The sequence below is a fragment of the Mustela nivalis genome (assembly GCF_964662115.1).
Source record: "Mustela nivalis genome assembly, chromosome: 16".
Taxonomy (NCBI): Eukaryota; Metazoa; Chordata; class Mammalia; order Carnivora; family Mustelidae; genus Mustela; species Mustela nivalis.
The window spans coordinates 29,645,683-29,661,145 of NC_139035.1; the positions used below are offsets into that span (position 1 = coordinate 29,645,683).

Genomic DNA, 15,463 nt, shown 5'->3' on the forward strand with positions numbered 1-15,463 from the left:
TGTCATGCCGGTCAGACTGTATTTTGTACCATCCCCTAGAGCTGCAGGACGCTGCTCCCTGGAAAGGAGGGTGGCCTTCATCGAAGAACAAGAGTTCAAAATCCTTTAGTTTAATACATGTGTGTAAGGCAGCTGTAGCTATTGAATTCTAGTTGTTAGGGTCTCATTATTAATTGTCCTCAAATGGAACAGTAGCAAATTCGCTGAAATTTTTGTGTTCAAAGTTAAATTGCTCTCAGTATCTTACATATAGGGGAATTTAATATGTGTGTGTTTGGGTTTTTAAGGATGCGTTTTACATACAAGATACATGGGTGTGCATGTCCCTTCTGTGTGGCTCTAGGCGGTGTGGGGCTGGCTCAGTCAGGGTGATCCCCAGGTCATTTTGCTCTTGAAACCTTGTTTTGGGGGAGTGGTCCGTGTTTTTTCGCACTGACGTAAGCTGGCAGTTTTTGGATTCTGCTTTTCTCCTGGTGTCGGAATGAGCGTTCCCGTGTGTTCTGTGCTCGTTTGACCGAGAGAGCTGGAGGCAGGAAGGAGCACGTTTCATTCTTGCTCCAGTAAGGAGAAGAGCGCCTCTGCCAGCAGAGTGTGGCCTTTCCCGATTTCAGCTACGATTTGTTGTTCATTTTGGTTTTGACACATTTGACAAATTTTATGATGAAGTTTTAAGTTGGAAATAAAATTGGAAATAAAAAAGATGTTGTCCTTTGCACTCGAGAGCCTCTTTTCCCTGCCTGTGACTCGGGTTGTTGGTGCTAACACAGGAGCCCCGAGGGGACCACCGCCACCCTCCAGGGCCACGGGGACTCCAAAAGGCGAACTGGACCCACGGGCCCACGGCTCTTGGCGTCGAGGCTCACCATAGGCTGGAGCTTGAAGGGCCTAGTTGAGGATCTCGGGTCCCAGATCGTGGCCATGTGTTTAGTCCTTGTTTAAGAAAATTGATAAACAGTCAAAACCATTCACAGTTGGTCCTGCTCTCATGAGCCTGTACGAGCCACACAAACATCTAAGGACGGGAGAGACTAAGCCTGTTGTGTGGTGTTTGTGTGTCCGTGAGCGAAGGCAAGATCTCACCTCGGTCTCTACTCCTGGATGCTGGGAGAAAAGGCCCCAGCTTCCGGAGCTCATGGACGGTTAGCAAATTGTCTTAATTCCGAAAGCTACTTACGCAAGTGAATTGGATCAACTATTGTTTTCTTCGTTTCTAACTGACAGGGACTAGGTCTCCTTCATTCTTTTCGGCACCGCTGTGTCTGACTAGCCTATTTGGCTTTTGGATGGTTACCTTCAAGCTCGTAGACGACACAAAAGTAAGATGTTACTTTTCTGTTGGCGGCGCGCGTGGGTGTGGGTGTGGGTGTGGGTGTGGGCCCCGTGCTGTCCCCTCGCCATGGAGGCAGCGGCTTGCTGGTCGTCTGTGCACGCACGGGGGGGGCTTTGGCCAACGTGCCTGCTGCTGAGGGAAGGGGGCCACAGATGTGGCTTTGGAGTGCGCTCCAGGCACAGTGAGCTCTGGCGACACTCGTCAGCTTTGGCCCAGATCCGAGCCGCTGCCAGCACCCCGTGGGACGCAGTGGCCTGAGGGCCCCAGTTCTGACTTGTGCTCCACGCCATGCTTGGTAATAAGAAGCCTGCCGGCAGAAGCACATTTTGATGGTGACTGAGCGTGCTGCCCACTCGGGGCTGGGGTTCCAGTGGGATTGGGGCTGGGGACATTCCAGGACCCCTCCTTTGAAAAGATCCGCCTGTCTCGGAGGCCTGCGGTCAGGCCAGCAGGGTCCCGTTTTGGGCTCCGTGCAGCCAGGGAATGAATTCCCTAGAACTAGCCCTCATGTCTCTTGTATTGTGCGTAACCGCAGAGGTCACTGTTGCTCGTGGGGCGTGAAGCTTTCCATGTGCGGGAAAGGGAGCCCTGCTCACCTGGGTTGGGGCTGAGCCCAGAGAACGGCGGTCGGGTCCCCCTGCAGGTCCCGGGGGGGGGGCAGTAAACACGGATGTCCCCATGCAGGGTGCTGGCTACCTGCGACGGTCTCGAAACATGTGAATCCAGCAAGTCAAACAGGAGGTGGTTTGGTAGCTGCGTTTATTTCTCATTCCTCTCACACAGCAGCGCAACCTGCATTGTGACCCAGTGACTAGGAGGTCTCCTTGTGGGTAGATACACTGAGGTTAGAGAGGTCGACGGTAAGCCAGTGGTCGTCAGAGTCCTTGACCGCTCGTGTGTCTGGTAGACAGGGCATTCAAACGTGTAGAGCTCAGCATCCCTCTGCTCAGAAGCATGTGCTTGGTCATTAGAGATCTTAAAAAAACAAACAAAAAGTCCTATAGTCACATTGCAAACCAGGAGCTCTCACCTTCCACACGTTAGATTTGGGGGACGGTCATAAATTGCACGCATTTCTGGTTGGGTCTGTGGCTGCGTATGCAGGTTATGCCAGAGACTGGAACTTTCCGACTGACCATCAGGACTGCACAGAACATAGTCTTGAGAAGCAACATTGGATGCTGGCGTAGCATCTATTTCAGACATTCACATTCAGTATGTTGGGCTATTTTAAATGTCGTTTGCTGTCTGAAGTGTATCATCAAACGTCCCAGGGAGGCCAGAGGGAGTGGGGACCGGAAGGAGGGGCTGGTGTCCCCCAGGGAAAGCCTGGAGGCTTGGCTCACTGATCAGCACATGGGTGGTTACCTTTGTTGGCAAGAAGTAGATTTCAGGAAAACTGCAGCACAGCTCACGAGGCAGCGAGTCTTCTAGAACTTTCTGTTCATGATTCCACCTTGCCCCCTCGATGAATAAACCAAAAATGTGCACTCCAACGTGTGTGCTGTCTGTTCCCTAAGATCAAAGAGAGATGGCATCAGTGGGTCCCCTGGTGCGATGCTGCCTTCAGCCGCAGCTCTGTCTGGCAGAGGGTCCCGGAGGGGACAGAGCGCTTCCTGCCCAGCCCAGCCTAGCCTAGCCCAGGGTGTCTTCCCAGGTTCTCTGAGTATGGCGGTCCTTCGTGGTCCGTGAGGGCTGATGTTGTTCACCTCAGCCCTATATGTTTCCGGTGCTTCTGTGTGTCAGTATGGCCCCTGTGAAACAGCCATACGGCCACCCATGGCCCTCAGTTGAGGTCCCAGGTATCTGAGCCAAATTGGTACTGGTGTCCATCAGAAGACATTGACGGTAACACTCACGCAGCCTGGATCGCAACAGGCCTACACAGATGACAGCTCTCTGCTCCCCCCAGGTGAGGTCGGCCGTGGTGTGCAAACACGCTGGGACCCTGCAGAGCTGTGGCTCCCTCCCAGATACGGGAGGGTCTAGACTGCACAGTCCCGCTCCCAGGGAGTCAGAGCTGGAGACACAGTGGAGGCAGAGAAGAGCCAGAACAGGGAGCCCCTGTGCGGGGACGTCGCCAGGGAGGGGTGCCAGCCGCACTTGCTTATGGCGTGGCGGGGGCACTGAGTGGAGTACTCCTATGTTCCTCGTACGGCGCGCCTCGGTGAAAGTAAACACAAGCTAGTAGGAGAGCAGTAAAATAAATTCCCCGAAAGAAGGAACTAAAGAGGTAAATAGAAAACACCATTAGAGTTAATAAAGGTAAAATTTGGTATTTGATAAAGGAAATAAAGTAGACAAACTTGGCCTGTTTAAATTAAGAAAAAAAAAATAGAAATGAGTATAAGGAAGTATAATAAAGAATTTGAGGGACACCTGGGGGGCTCAGTCAAGCATCTGCCTTCTGCTCAGGTGATCTCAGGGTCCTGGGACCGAGTCCCACACCGGGTCCCTGCTCGGTGGGGAGCCTGCTTCTCCCCATTCCAGCCCCACCCCACCGCGGCTCCTACCGCCCCTCTCCCCACTGTCTCTTTCTCAAATAAATAAAATCTTAAAAAAAAAAAGTTTGATTTGCCTTTCTTTCTGGTTCCTGGGAGGTGACCTGTAGACCCCTGGATTTGATTCCTGGGACCACCCTGCAGGCTTGGTCCCCAGAGCGTTTATGCTAATGAGATGGTTCAGGATGGGGGACCGGCCACGGAAGAGCGAACATGAGACGGGGTTGGGACGTTGAGCCAAGTGACATCAGCCCGACGGTGACTCCGTCAAATACGGCTACAGCGTGAAACCCCAGTCGGAAACTCTGAACCCCGAAGCTCGGGTGCGCACTCTGTCTTGTTGTTCCACATTGACACGGGTGGGTAGTACATTGCTGAGGACATGGGAGCTTTGTGTCTGGGGCCCTCCCAGTCCGAAAGCCTGCCCTCTACAGGTGTCTCCTCCTTTGGCTAGTTCTGCTCTGTATCTGTATAAAACTAGAAGTGTAGTGTTTCCTGGGGTCCTAGGAGTCTTTCTAGCAAATTATCTGAGGTCATTTTGGGAAACCCTAAACTTGAGGTTGGTGTCAGAAGGCTTAGACTTTGCAGTCTCAGAGGGCTGTGTTCTTAACCTCAGGCGTGAGTAACCCCAGGTAGAGAGCTAACGACAGAGTAAGATGTGGGGTGTTAAAAATCCTATTTTCAGTAGCAACAATTATAAACACTTAGGAAAACTGTAACCACACATTCCTAAGACGTGTGAAGGAAACAGAACCTGAATAAAGGGAAAGACAAACCATGTTCCTATACGGAGAGGCTCAATATTAAACGGATAGCAATTCTCCCTTGAATTTATGCATAAATGAAATATAATAAGCCCAGTGTCAAATTCGTCTAGAAGAGAAAGCGTGCACAGGACAGTTTTCAAAAGAGACAAGGAGGTCATGGATTTGAAGACCACACTCATGTCAATACCGCCCAGTGATTACAGAGTCAGTGCTATCCCTATCAAAGTCCCAGTATTTTTGCAGAAATAGAGAAATCCAACCCTATGTTCCATAAGGAGTCTCAAGGACAACTGAGTAAACAAAATAATCTTGAAGAAAAAAGTTGGAAATCTTACACTTTCTGATTTCAAAGCTTATGATAAAGTGACGGTAACCAAAACTGCTATTGGCCAAAAGATGAACATGGAGAGCAGTGGGACAGAACAGAGAACCCAGAAACAAACCCATATATGTTCAAATGATTTGCCAGTAAGGTGCCAACTGAACTGGGAAAATCGGGCCTCAGCACACACAGTTCATATTGACCACTTAAGACCTAAACTATAAAACTCATCAGAAGAAAACATGGCAGAAAGCTTTGTGACTTGGCACTGTTGGCAATTTCCTGGCCATGGCACCCGCAGCGCAGCAACAGGAAATAATACACACATCGAGCTTCACCTGCGTCACAATGAACAACGTCCGTGCAGCAGAGGACGCGGTCCTGGAGCAGAGAGGTGCAGAGCAGGACCAAGGAACATACAAGCCACATATCCAGTAAGAAATTACTGTCCAGGCTGCACAAGGAATTCCTACAACTCAACAGCAGAAACCCGTGGCAGAAGAACAGGCAAAGGACTTAGACCTTCTCCAAAGGAGGTGCACGGACGGCTAAGGAGCGCACGAAGGATGCTCAGCGTCACTTGTCACTGGGGAAACACACCTCAGAACCACAGCGGACACCACCTCACATCCTCCGGGACGGCTACTGTCAAAACCCAGAAGACTATGTGTTGGTGAGGATGTGGGGCGCAGGGGACCCTTGTGGGCCACTGGCGGGAGTGCTGACTGGCTCAGCTGCTCTAACAGTTTTAGCCAAATGGTCCCACAGTCTCACACCTAGACTTGCACCCAAATCACTCAAGAGCAGGGATTCAAACACTTGCGCCCCCAAGTTCCCGGAAGCACTCTCCACAACAGATGGCGTGGGAGCAACCCGGGTGACCGCTGGCAGAGGAAGTGTGCCGCTATGGACTGAACATCCTGTCCACCCCCCCAACCCCCTGATCCCTGGGGTGAAGCCCCATTGCCCAGCGTGGCTGTATTTGGAGATGAGACCTCTAGGAGGTATTTAGGGTCACATGAAGTCACATGGGTGGGGTCTGGATCCAGTAGGGTAAACGTCCTTGTGAGGACAGAGCAGAGAGGTGGCTCACCTTCTCCACAGATCCACACTGAGGAAAGTTCTAGAGACGGACTTGGAGCATGCATGTCACAGAACTGTATGCTTAGAACTGGGTTAAGAAGTTTTACATTCGGGGCGCCTGGGTGGCTCAGTGGTTTGGGCTGCTGCCTTTGGCTCTGGTCATGATCTCAGGGTCCTGGGATCGAGCCCCGCATCGGGCTCCCTGCTCCGCAGGAAGCCCGCTTCCCTCTCTCTCTCTCTCTCTGCCTGCCTCTCTGCCTACTTGTGATCTCCGTCTTTCAAATAAATAAATAAAATCTTAAAAAAAAAAAAAAAAAAGAAGTTTTACATTCTATGTATTTTACCATTAAAAGAAGTGGGGAAAGTAATAAAAATTCACTTAAAGAAAAAAAGAAAGGAAAAACAAGGATCTGTGCATACCTTTAGGACCTGCAGAGCACCCAGCCCAGGGGAAGGCCACCGGCGGGCTGCTGAGGGAGGGGCTGGATGGACAGACAGACACTCTGTTTTAAGTGCGCCAGTACCTTAAAGGCTCTCCTGACGATGTTGAGTTTCTTTTGGATGATTATGGAGAACTCCTCGTCTTTGATGTCAGTGGCATCTGAGGCCACGTGGTGGGTAAAGGTGAGGGTGTCTAGAGAGACTCCTTGGGACCGTCCATAGTCTTGAAGCACAGCAGTAAGAAAGGCTTTGGAGAAAAGCACACACCAGCCAGTTCCTGGGGAGTCGGGGGGATCAGGGGCTGTGTCCTCCCCAAGGGTTCCCAGGGGCTAGGGAGAATGACACTGATGTACGTCATTCCCCTGGCAACAAAGCTGGGTCCCAGGGACAGTGCAAGACCTGAGGGTGTCTGCATCTTTCCCAGGAAATGGCTTCCAGGCCCTTTGCAAAGGCAGGCACATTTTCCCTGGAGCTGCTAAGCTGTGGTGACTGTTTCTCCCCTCAGTTGCATGAGAAATGCTGTGTGCAGGTGGGAAAAATGAGACCAAGACAGTGGAAACAGAGCTAGGATATGAGGAGGCAGGCTGAGAGTAACACAGGGCAGTCACCTGGAACAACCCATTCCTGAAGCCAAACCACTGAACTTTCTTTCCATTCACACAAGCCTAGAACCTACTCTGTGTTGCTCTGTCAAGTCTGGATTGCATTCTGCGTCTCAGTACCAACACTCCTACCCGCACCTCTTCCCTGTTCTTGCTGCCAGCCCCTCTCCTGGTTTAATCCATCCTGCCTCAGGAATTCCACCCTAGTTCTGACTCTTGTCATGCCCCTGCCCCACACCAGTGTTCACAGAGGGAATTGCAACGCCTCCACTGGGCAGTCGAGCCCCTGCTGTGCAGCCTGTGTCCTCTACTTACTGCTCTGGGCACCTCACGTGGCATCTGTGTGCCTGCCACCTGTCTGGGACAGCCTTTCTTCAAGTTCCCTGTAACTATTCCCTGTAACTCGGGTTGCACTGGCCAGCTCGAGTGGCTCCTGTCCTCCTCTGTGGCCTTTTGGAGCTCCGCAGGCTCCAGGAGAGGGGGCCGGGGCCGTGAATGTCCTTGCACTGCTGGCCGCAGCCGTCCCACAGTGGCCTGAGCGCTCCGTGTCGCTGCCCCACCATCGGTGGAGACCCCCGTCTCTCCCGAGCTCCAGCCCTGCACAGCCAGCCTCTCACTGGCCATTGTGTAGTCTTCCCCCAGCGTCTCTGTCTTGCAGGTGGCTGTCCCCTCACCGCTCATCACTTTGCTCCTCCCCCGTGCCCTGACTGCAGTAAAGGGCATCAGTGTCCACCCAGCTGTCCGGGCCAGAGAGCTGGGAGCTGTTCCAAACCCTCTGCTCCCTGGGGGTCCATCTAGGACTATTTTCCAGGTCCCCTCCAGGCCACCACCAAGTCCCACCTGGAGAATCAAGCAGACCCCACCCATGCTCCTCCCTGGCCTGTGATGTGGTGGAGGCCCCTGGGGCCACAGGAGGGCGCAGACTCCCCTGCGGGTGCTCTGTGCCCCCCAGAGCCAGTCCATGCCCACTGTTCCAGCTTCCTCTGCACTGTTCGCCTGCTGTGGGGCTTGCGCTCGAGCTGTGGGAACCTTCCACCTCCCTTGTGCGCTCTCCCCCTCTCGCATCAGGCCCTTCGGCTCTAACAAATATGCGGCCCCCAGGTCAGTGCTGCGGAGACACCGTGGGTTTCCGAGTCAGACCCACCACGTTCCCAGCTCGCTGCGGGTGCGTCTGGCTGTGTGACCGGGAAAACCACCTCATGTCTCTGTGCCGTGGCTTTCCCCTGAGCACGAGGATGGCGACGTGCAGGAGCCCGTACGAGCACACAGGACATGATGAGCCTGTGTCCCCCACGTCCTCGGAGCGGCCCAGGCTCTTGGCGAGCCCGTGACAGGGCACAGTCCTGTCCTCCTGGCCGCTGGCACCTGGACGTCCCCTGCGGGCAGCAAGCTACTCCTGGTCGCCCTCCCTGACCTCCGCTTCCAGCCTCCCTTGTTCGCCCCGGAGTAGTCCTTTGTTTCTTTGGTCACATACATTCACTCAGAGAGACGATCATCCTCCAAGTATTTGCCAAGAGATTTTTAGGTGTCAGGGGCTGAATCAGATGCTGGGATACGACGGGGTGTGAGGACAGAGCTGGCACTGCCCCCGTGTCCCCCCATTACGCCTGCATTACACCTGACTGGTGGCCACGGTCAGCTGGGAGGTCTCTTTCCTGCCCAAAGGCTTTGCTGAGTGTGGCACCTGAGACCCAGCATCGTTTGTTACTCAGTCACGATGGCCAAAGCACAGACTCCCTCCCATGGGCAGGAGGCCACCTCCATGAGTCCTGATAAGAGGGTGTGGCCTCTGAGAGGGACGTGGGGTCAGCCTCGGACCCCACAGATCAGTGGCCTCCAGGCCCTGCAAGGTGCAGGTGTGGTCTGGCAGGGATGGTTGGGTTCAGCCTGCGGGGAGGCAGGGAGACCGCCCTGGGGCTCTCATGCTGGAGGGGAGGAGGATGGAGGCCGGCAGCAGGGGGCCTGGGTACTGACGCACCTGGGCTCTCGTACTCACCTTGTGGAAAGAAGAAAGCTGGGAGCCAGTATCTTGCAGGAAATCCTTCAAAGAAATCACGGTGTTCCTTGTCAGGGTATCTGGGGGCTTGGGCAGATGATGGCGTGGAATGCTGCCAGGTTGTGACGAATTTCATATACCTGTTGGAGGCAGAGTGTGGCGGGGCACGGCGAGAGGTCAAGGGCACGGCCATCACATGGGTTCCTGTGACCGTCCCTCCCAGGCCCCGCCTTCCCCTTTCATCTCAAGCTCCCCGTACTTGGGACCCAATCCTGCACTTGAGGGGGGACAGGCTGTGGTTTGCACGTGCCAGTCAGCCATAGATTTGGGGGATGAGGGGTGCTGATCTGCAGGGGTTCCTGGCTGTGCACCGAGGAATCTGGATTATTCCAGAGTTGCTGGTTTCTCAAAGAGGACATGCCCCAGCACTCAGAGTTACACGGCACAAGAGGGAGTTTGGACAGACTCTGGAACCCAATTTTCTGGGTTCTAATCTCAATATTCCCACTTTCTGGGGGCAAATCTCTGGGCCAGCTACTCAATGTCTGGTACCCCCATTTGCTCACATCTGCAGCTAGGATGATGAAAGATAGTGCCCCTCCTGCGTGTCACAGGGCCCTTGATGACAACTATGTGAGGACGTGGGAGAGGCACTCCTGGAGTGTCAGCTGCTCTCATGTTCAAATGATTTTGATTTATGTATTACACATGTTTAAAAATGACACATAATGGATTCTCATTTCCTTTCACATCCCCCCTGCTAGTTTCCCAGGACACAGCATAGAGTAACAGAAGGAGACAGGCACCAGGTCTGGGCCTGTCTGTCCCTTGGAATGGATGGACTGCAGACAGGACCTCCAGCACCCTGTGTGTCCAGGTCCCCATCCTAAGCTGAAGACAACCGTCCCCTCCCCTCTGCTAACTTCTCATGCTGCTCTGAGAACCCCAAAGACCAAGCATATGAAATGATGTGGTAAGCTATGAAGCCCCAAGCCCAGACAAGGAAGAGACGCAAAGTGGTTTTCATGCATACCGATGATGTATCGCGGTGTAAGCCATTTTGGCCCAAGTATTGAAGAAATTCACTCGCTGGATGAGATCATTAACCCAGGAACTCAGTGCCTTACAGGACATGTAGGCATGTTTCTGTTGGAATTCAGAGACAGGCACAGCATTTAAAAAAAAAAAGACTTATCTTTGAGGTTATCAGAAACATATCTGCGAACTTTGGTAATGTACTCAATTTCTAGGGAGAAGTAACTTGGTAGAGGGCGCCATTTTCTAGCTGAGGGCACACGAGAAATGGGAAACTAATACCGGGGGAAAGCAGCATTATCCTAATTGTGCTTTGGACAAGACACCTGTTGTTTCCATCCTGGCCGAAGGCTTTCCTCTATCTCAAGTCTTTCGATCTGCCCCTTTCCCTTTCTCTGGGAAGCTTAATTTACTTGCCATTAGAAGTGAGCAATTTCAACTCCCAGCCTTCCCCTATACCAAATCCTATAAACGCCCCCACCACTAGTGAACTGCCACTCCTCCTGCCAGTTCTGCAAAGCCTTTCTGGGGCATTTCCTCTCTGCTGTAGCTTCAGCTTTCCATTCTTTGCCCTGTGTATTACATGCGCTTCTGTCCTAAACACACAGCCACCCAACACTCAATCCTACCTGTTTGATTCCTTAACAAAATACTAGCAATTCAGGAACACATTAAGAGGATCACAAACCATGATCAAGTGGGATTCACCCTGGGATGCAAGGATGGGTCAACACATGCAAATCAGTCAGTGTGATGTACCACATAAGCAGAATGAAGGACAAAAATCATATGATCACTTCAACAGCTGCAGGAAAAGCATTTGACGGAATTCAACAACCTTTCATGATAAAAATACACCCCCCCCCCGCAACAAATTAGGTCTAGAAAGAATGTTCCTCAGCATAATAAAGGCCACATATGACAAGCCCATAGGTAACATCATACCGAATGGTGGAAGGTTGAAAGCCTTTCTTCTAGGATCAAGAACAAGACAAGGATGTCTGCTCTCACTATTTCTATTCAACACAGTATAGAAAGCCCTAGCCATAGCAATTAGGCAAGAAAAAGAAATTAAAAGCATGCAAATTCAGAAGGAAGAAGTAAAACTGTCTCTGCAGAGGACATCATCTTATATATAGAAAACCCTAAAGATTTAAAAAACCTGCTGGAATAAATGAATTCAGCAAAGTTGCAGGATATAAAATCAATAGAGAAATTAGTCACATTTCTACAACAAACTAACAAAAAACTATCACCAAACTATCCGAAAGAGAAATTAAGAAAGCAATCCTATCTTCAATAGCATCAAAAATGACAAAATGCTTGGGACTAAATTGGAATAAAGAGGTAAAAGATCTACACACTAAAAACTGTACAAAGTTGGTGAAAGACCTTGAGGAAGATACAAATGGAAAGATTTCCTGTCTTCTTGGGTTGGAAGAACATTGTGAAAATGTCTACAGATTCAACACAATCATGATTAAAATTCCCAATGCATTTTTCACAAAAATAGAAAAAGTTTCCTAAAATTTTATGGAATTACAAAAGACCCCACATAGCCAAAGAAATTCTAAAAAAGAAGATCAAAGCTGGAGGCATCATTCTTCTTGATGTTAAGCTCTATTACAACATTGTAGTAATAAAAATAATAACAGTACTGGCATAAAAATAGGCATAGAGACCAGTGGAACAGAATAGAGAGCCCAGACATAAACCCAGTCATGTATGGTCAACTGATCTTGACAAGGTACTAAGAACACAAACTGGGGTAAGGACAGTCTCTTCAACAGACGAAGCTGGGAAAACAGGATATCCACGTGCGAGACAATGACGTAGGATCCCTATCTTATACCACTCACAGAAGTAGAAGTGGATCAAAGACTTAAATGTGAAATCTGAAACCATAAATATTCTAGAAGAAAACATATGGAAAAAAGATCCTTGGCATTGGTCTTGGCAATGATTTCTTGGATAAGATATCAGAGCACAGTCAACAAAAGCTAAAATAAACAAGTGAGATTATATTCCTTCTACACAGCAAAGGAAACAGCTGGTAAACTAGAAGAGCAGTGTACAGAATGGGAGAAAATATTCACAAGTCACCTATCTGAGAAGGGGTTAAATCCAAAACATAGAAAGCCCTCATCTAACTCAACAGCAAAACAACAACAACCTAATTTAAAAATGGGCTAAGGGACTGAAGAGACCTTTTCCCAAGGAAGAGATACGAATGGCCAACAGGTCCATTAGAAGGTGGTTCACATGACTAGTTACCAGGGAAACACAAACCAAACCACAAGGAGATGTCACCCCACATGTTAGGATGGTTTTCATTAAAAGACAGGTGATGACAAGTACTGGTGACAATGTGGAAAAAGAAAACCCTTACACATTGTTGCCAGGAATTGAAAATGGTTCATTTATTTTATTTCAGAAACAGAGAGCAAGCGTACCTGCATGAGTGGGGAGAGGGAGGAATCTCAAGTAGAGTTTGTGCTGAGCGTGGAGCCCCAGGCGGGGCTCAGTTCCCATGACCCTGAGATCATGACCTCAGCTGAAACCAAGGGTCAGATCCTTAACTGAATGAGCGTCCCAGGTGCCCCTAAAATGATTGTCATTATGGAAAACAGTATGGTAGTTCCTCGACAATGAAAACTTGAACTACCACGTGAACTTCCACCAGTGTACATGAAGGAACGGAACCCGTGTTGTGAAGAGAAATCTGCTGTCCTGTGCTTGTCACAGCTTTATTCACAAGAGCCTGGATATGGAGACAAGCTAAGTGTCTTTTGATGAATGATGGGAAAAGGAAAATGTGGCATATACATACAATCAAATATTACTCAGCCATGAAAATGGAAGGAAATCATGCCATGTGCAACATCGCAGATGAGCTCGTAGGGCCTGATGCTAAGTGAGGTAAGCCAGACAGAAGAAGATAAATGTGCGGGGCGCCTGGGTGGCTCAGAGGGTTAAAGCCTCTGCCTTCGGCTCAGGTCATGATCCCAGGACCCTGGGGTGGAGTCCCGCATCGGGCTCTCTGCTCAGCAGGGAGCCTGCTTCCTCCTCTCTCTCTGCCTGCCTCTCTGCCTACTTGTAATCTCTCTCTGTCAAATAAACAAACAAACAAATAAATAAATAAATAATAAAAAAAAGAAGATAAATGTGGTATCGCTTCCATGTGGCATCTAAAAAAAAAGAAAAGCCATTTCTGTGGAGACAGAGAATGGATTGGTAGTTGCTGGGGGCGGGGGAGGGGGAAATGGGGGTGATGCTGGTCGGGGCACAGATTTTCAGTTATAAGAACCTGCTGAGGAGCTCAGACATTGCTGTGAGGAGGTCATAAGCATCCTCACCAGCACACACCCTAAACCAGAGTTAACTCTGTTACCTGTGATGGCCACTTTCATGATCTTGATCTTGGCAATCACTCTACAAGGTTTATCAAATCATCACACAGTATACTCTCAACATACACAATTGTATCTGTCAATCATTCCTCAATAAAGTTAAAAAATCCTTCTTGCAGTGGGGGAGAAGAAAGGCCCCTCAGCCCTTGCCCCATGACCTACTTTTCTTCACGGTCTGGTTTCTTGACAAATGCACTGGTTCCTGGCCCCTCTTCCCGCGGACTCTGAACCTGTTGCCTTTGGTCCTTCCTCAGGGGTCTCCAGCAACTTCTACTTTTCCTATTCCTGAGCCTGCCCTCACCCCTCGCACCCATCCTGCTCTGCCCCCGTTCTCTGCAGGTCACCTCTGCCATCCTTCTGGCCCTGGCTTCCGTCACCGCTTTCTAGCCTAACTTCCTCTCTAGTTCTCCGCACTGGCTCCGCTGTGCCTTCCCTCCCCTTCGTGCTGCTATTGTCCGGACCAGCCCTTTTCTCTTCCTACTTCAGCTTCTCCCAGAGCTACTCTGGGACTGGCCTTTCTACCTTGTCTAGGGAATCCCTAATCTACTTTCTGTCTTTAGGGATTTGTCTGTTCTGGACTCTTCCCTACCATATGTGCTCTTCTGGGGCTGCCTTCGCTCACTCAGCATGGTTTTCAAGGTTCGTCTGTGCGGTAGCACATGTCAGTACGTTTGTCCTTTTGATGGGTGGCCATCTGTCGTGTACACGAGCTGGTGCATAGGGATGCGATCTACATACCTACCACATCGTTCGTCTGTTCGTCAGGAATGCTGTGGTTTCTGTCTTCTCGCTATTATGAATAATGCCACTACGAACATTCAGGGCAAGTTTTTGTGTGGCTAGGTTGTAATTTCTCTCGGGTATATACCTAGGAGTGGAATTGCTGGGTCAAATGGTAATGCTATTTAACATTTTGAGGAAATTACAGATTCCGAAGTGACCACACCGCTTCTCATGCCCAGGAGCAGCACACGCGGGTTCCCGTCTCTCCTGTCCCTGCACTGCTGGTTCGCATTTCCCTTTTTGGTTCTGCTCATTCTGGTGGGCACGAAATTGTAGCTCACTGGGGTTTTGATTTGCATTTTCCTGATGACAACGGAGGTTAAGCATCCTTTAATGTGTCTGGTGTTTCATCTCATGTGAGAGTCAAGGTTTGAGGGGAGGCTCGCTCAAAGGGGGAATCCGGCTTCTGGAGCAGTGGTTTTGTGTTCAACACCACATTCCCTTTTCAGCAATCCTTACTTATTTCCTCCTTCCTGCTACCAGAACTTCATGGCTGATTTTATTCCTTTTCTAATAAATTTTCTGTTTCTAACACTTGTTTTTCTGCTTAAGGCTAAGTCCCAGTAACCGTTTCATCTTCTGTTTGTAATTTTTAATTTGAAAGTGTCATTCAATGTTTTTCTACCTCTAATAAGCAACATATTCTCATTGCAGAAGTATGAAAACATAGAAAGGATGGGTCAGCAAAAAAAATCACTCAGAATGCTGTCACCCCACGAAAATTTTTCTGTATGTTTTGTTCCAGTTCTCACCACATACACACACACACACACACAGCTGATTCTCATTTGTAGTAGGTCAGTTTCTGTGAACACTACATTAGTGAATGCTGAACTATTGCTCTTGGTCACCTGTCACCCAGTCAATAAATCATCTGGTTTTATGTGCACTTGGTGTTTAAAGACCTCTATATAGTATTGATTCATAAATACTGAACCCATGGCCAATAGCAGTAGAATTTACGAGTGAACCTGTATTTTCTCCATAAAGCACATCATAGCCTTCTGTGCAGGAAGGCTACACTGCCTTCCAACACTACACTTGGGAGCTGTTGAAGCAATAAAATCGCCAACAAAAAGCACAAAAATGTGAAAAATGTAGCACTAAACAGATTGTGAGAAGAAAACAGAATGTCACCTTTTTGGTCTCGGCTGGGAATATGCATATGGGGGAATGAAATTTTTTGCCCCTCT

General features: G+C 49.7%; 1 protein-coding gene across 9 annotated transcripts in view; it reads right to left on the minus strand.

The window, feature by feature from the left end:
• Positions 1 to 928: 928 nt before the first annotated feature.
• The window catches only part of DNAH14 (dynein axonemal heavy chain 14), a 348,451-nt gene continuing 333,916 nt past the window's right edge, over positions 929 to 15,463 (minus strand). For all 9 annotated transcript variants that reach the window (XM_082704493.1, XM_082704492.1, XM_082704488.1 and 6 more), the window contains 5 exons: positions 10,076 to 10,188; positions 9,043 to 9,182; positions 6,528 to 6,691; positions 2,699 to 2,845; positions 929 to 2,305 (listed from right to left, as the gene is read on the minus strand). In XM_082704493.1, coding sequence (XP_082560619.1) covers positions 2,090 to 2,305; positions 2,699 to 2,845; positions 6,528 to 6,691; positions 9,043 to 9,182; positions 10,076 to 10,188 — 780 coding nt within the window. In that variant the 3' untranslated portion in view covers positions 929 to 2,089. The remainder of the gene's footprint in view (positions 2,306 to 2,698; positions 2,846 to 6,527; positions 6,692 to 9,042; positions 9,183 to 10,075; positions 10,189 to 15,463) is intronic.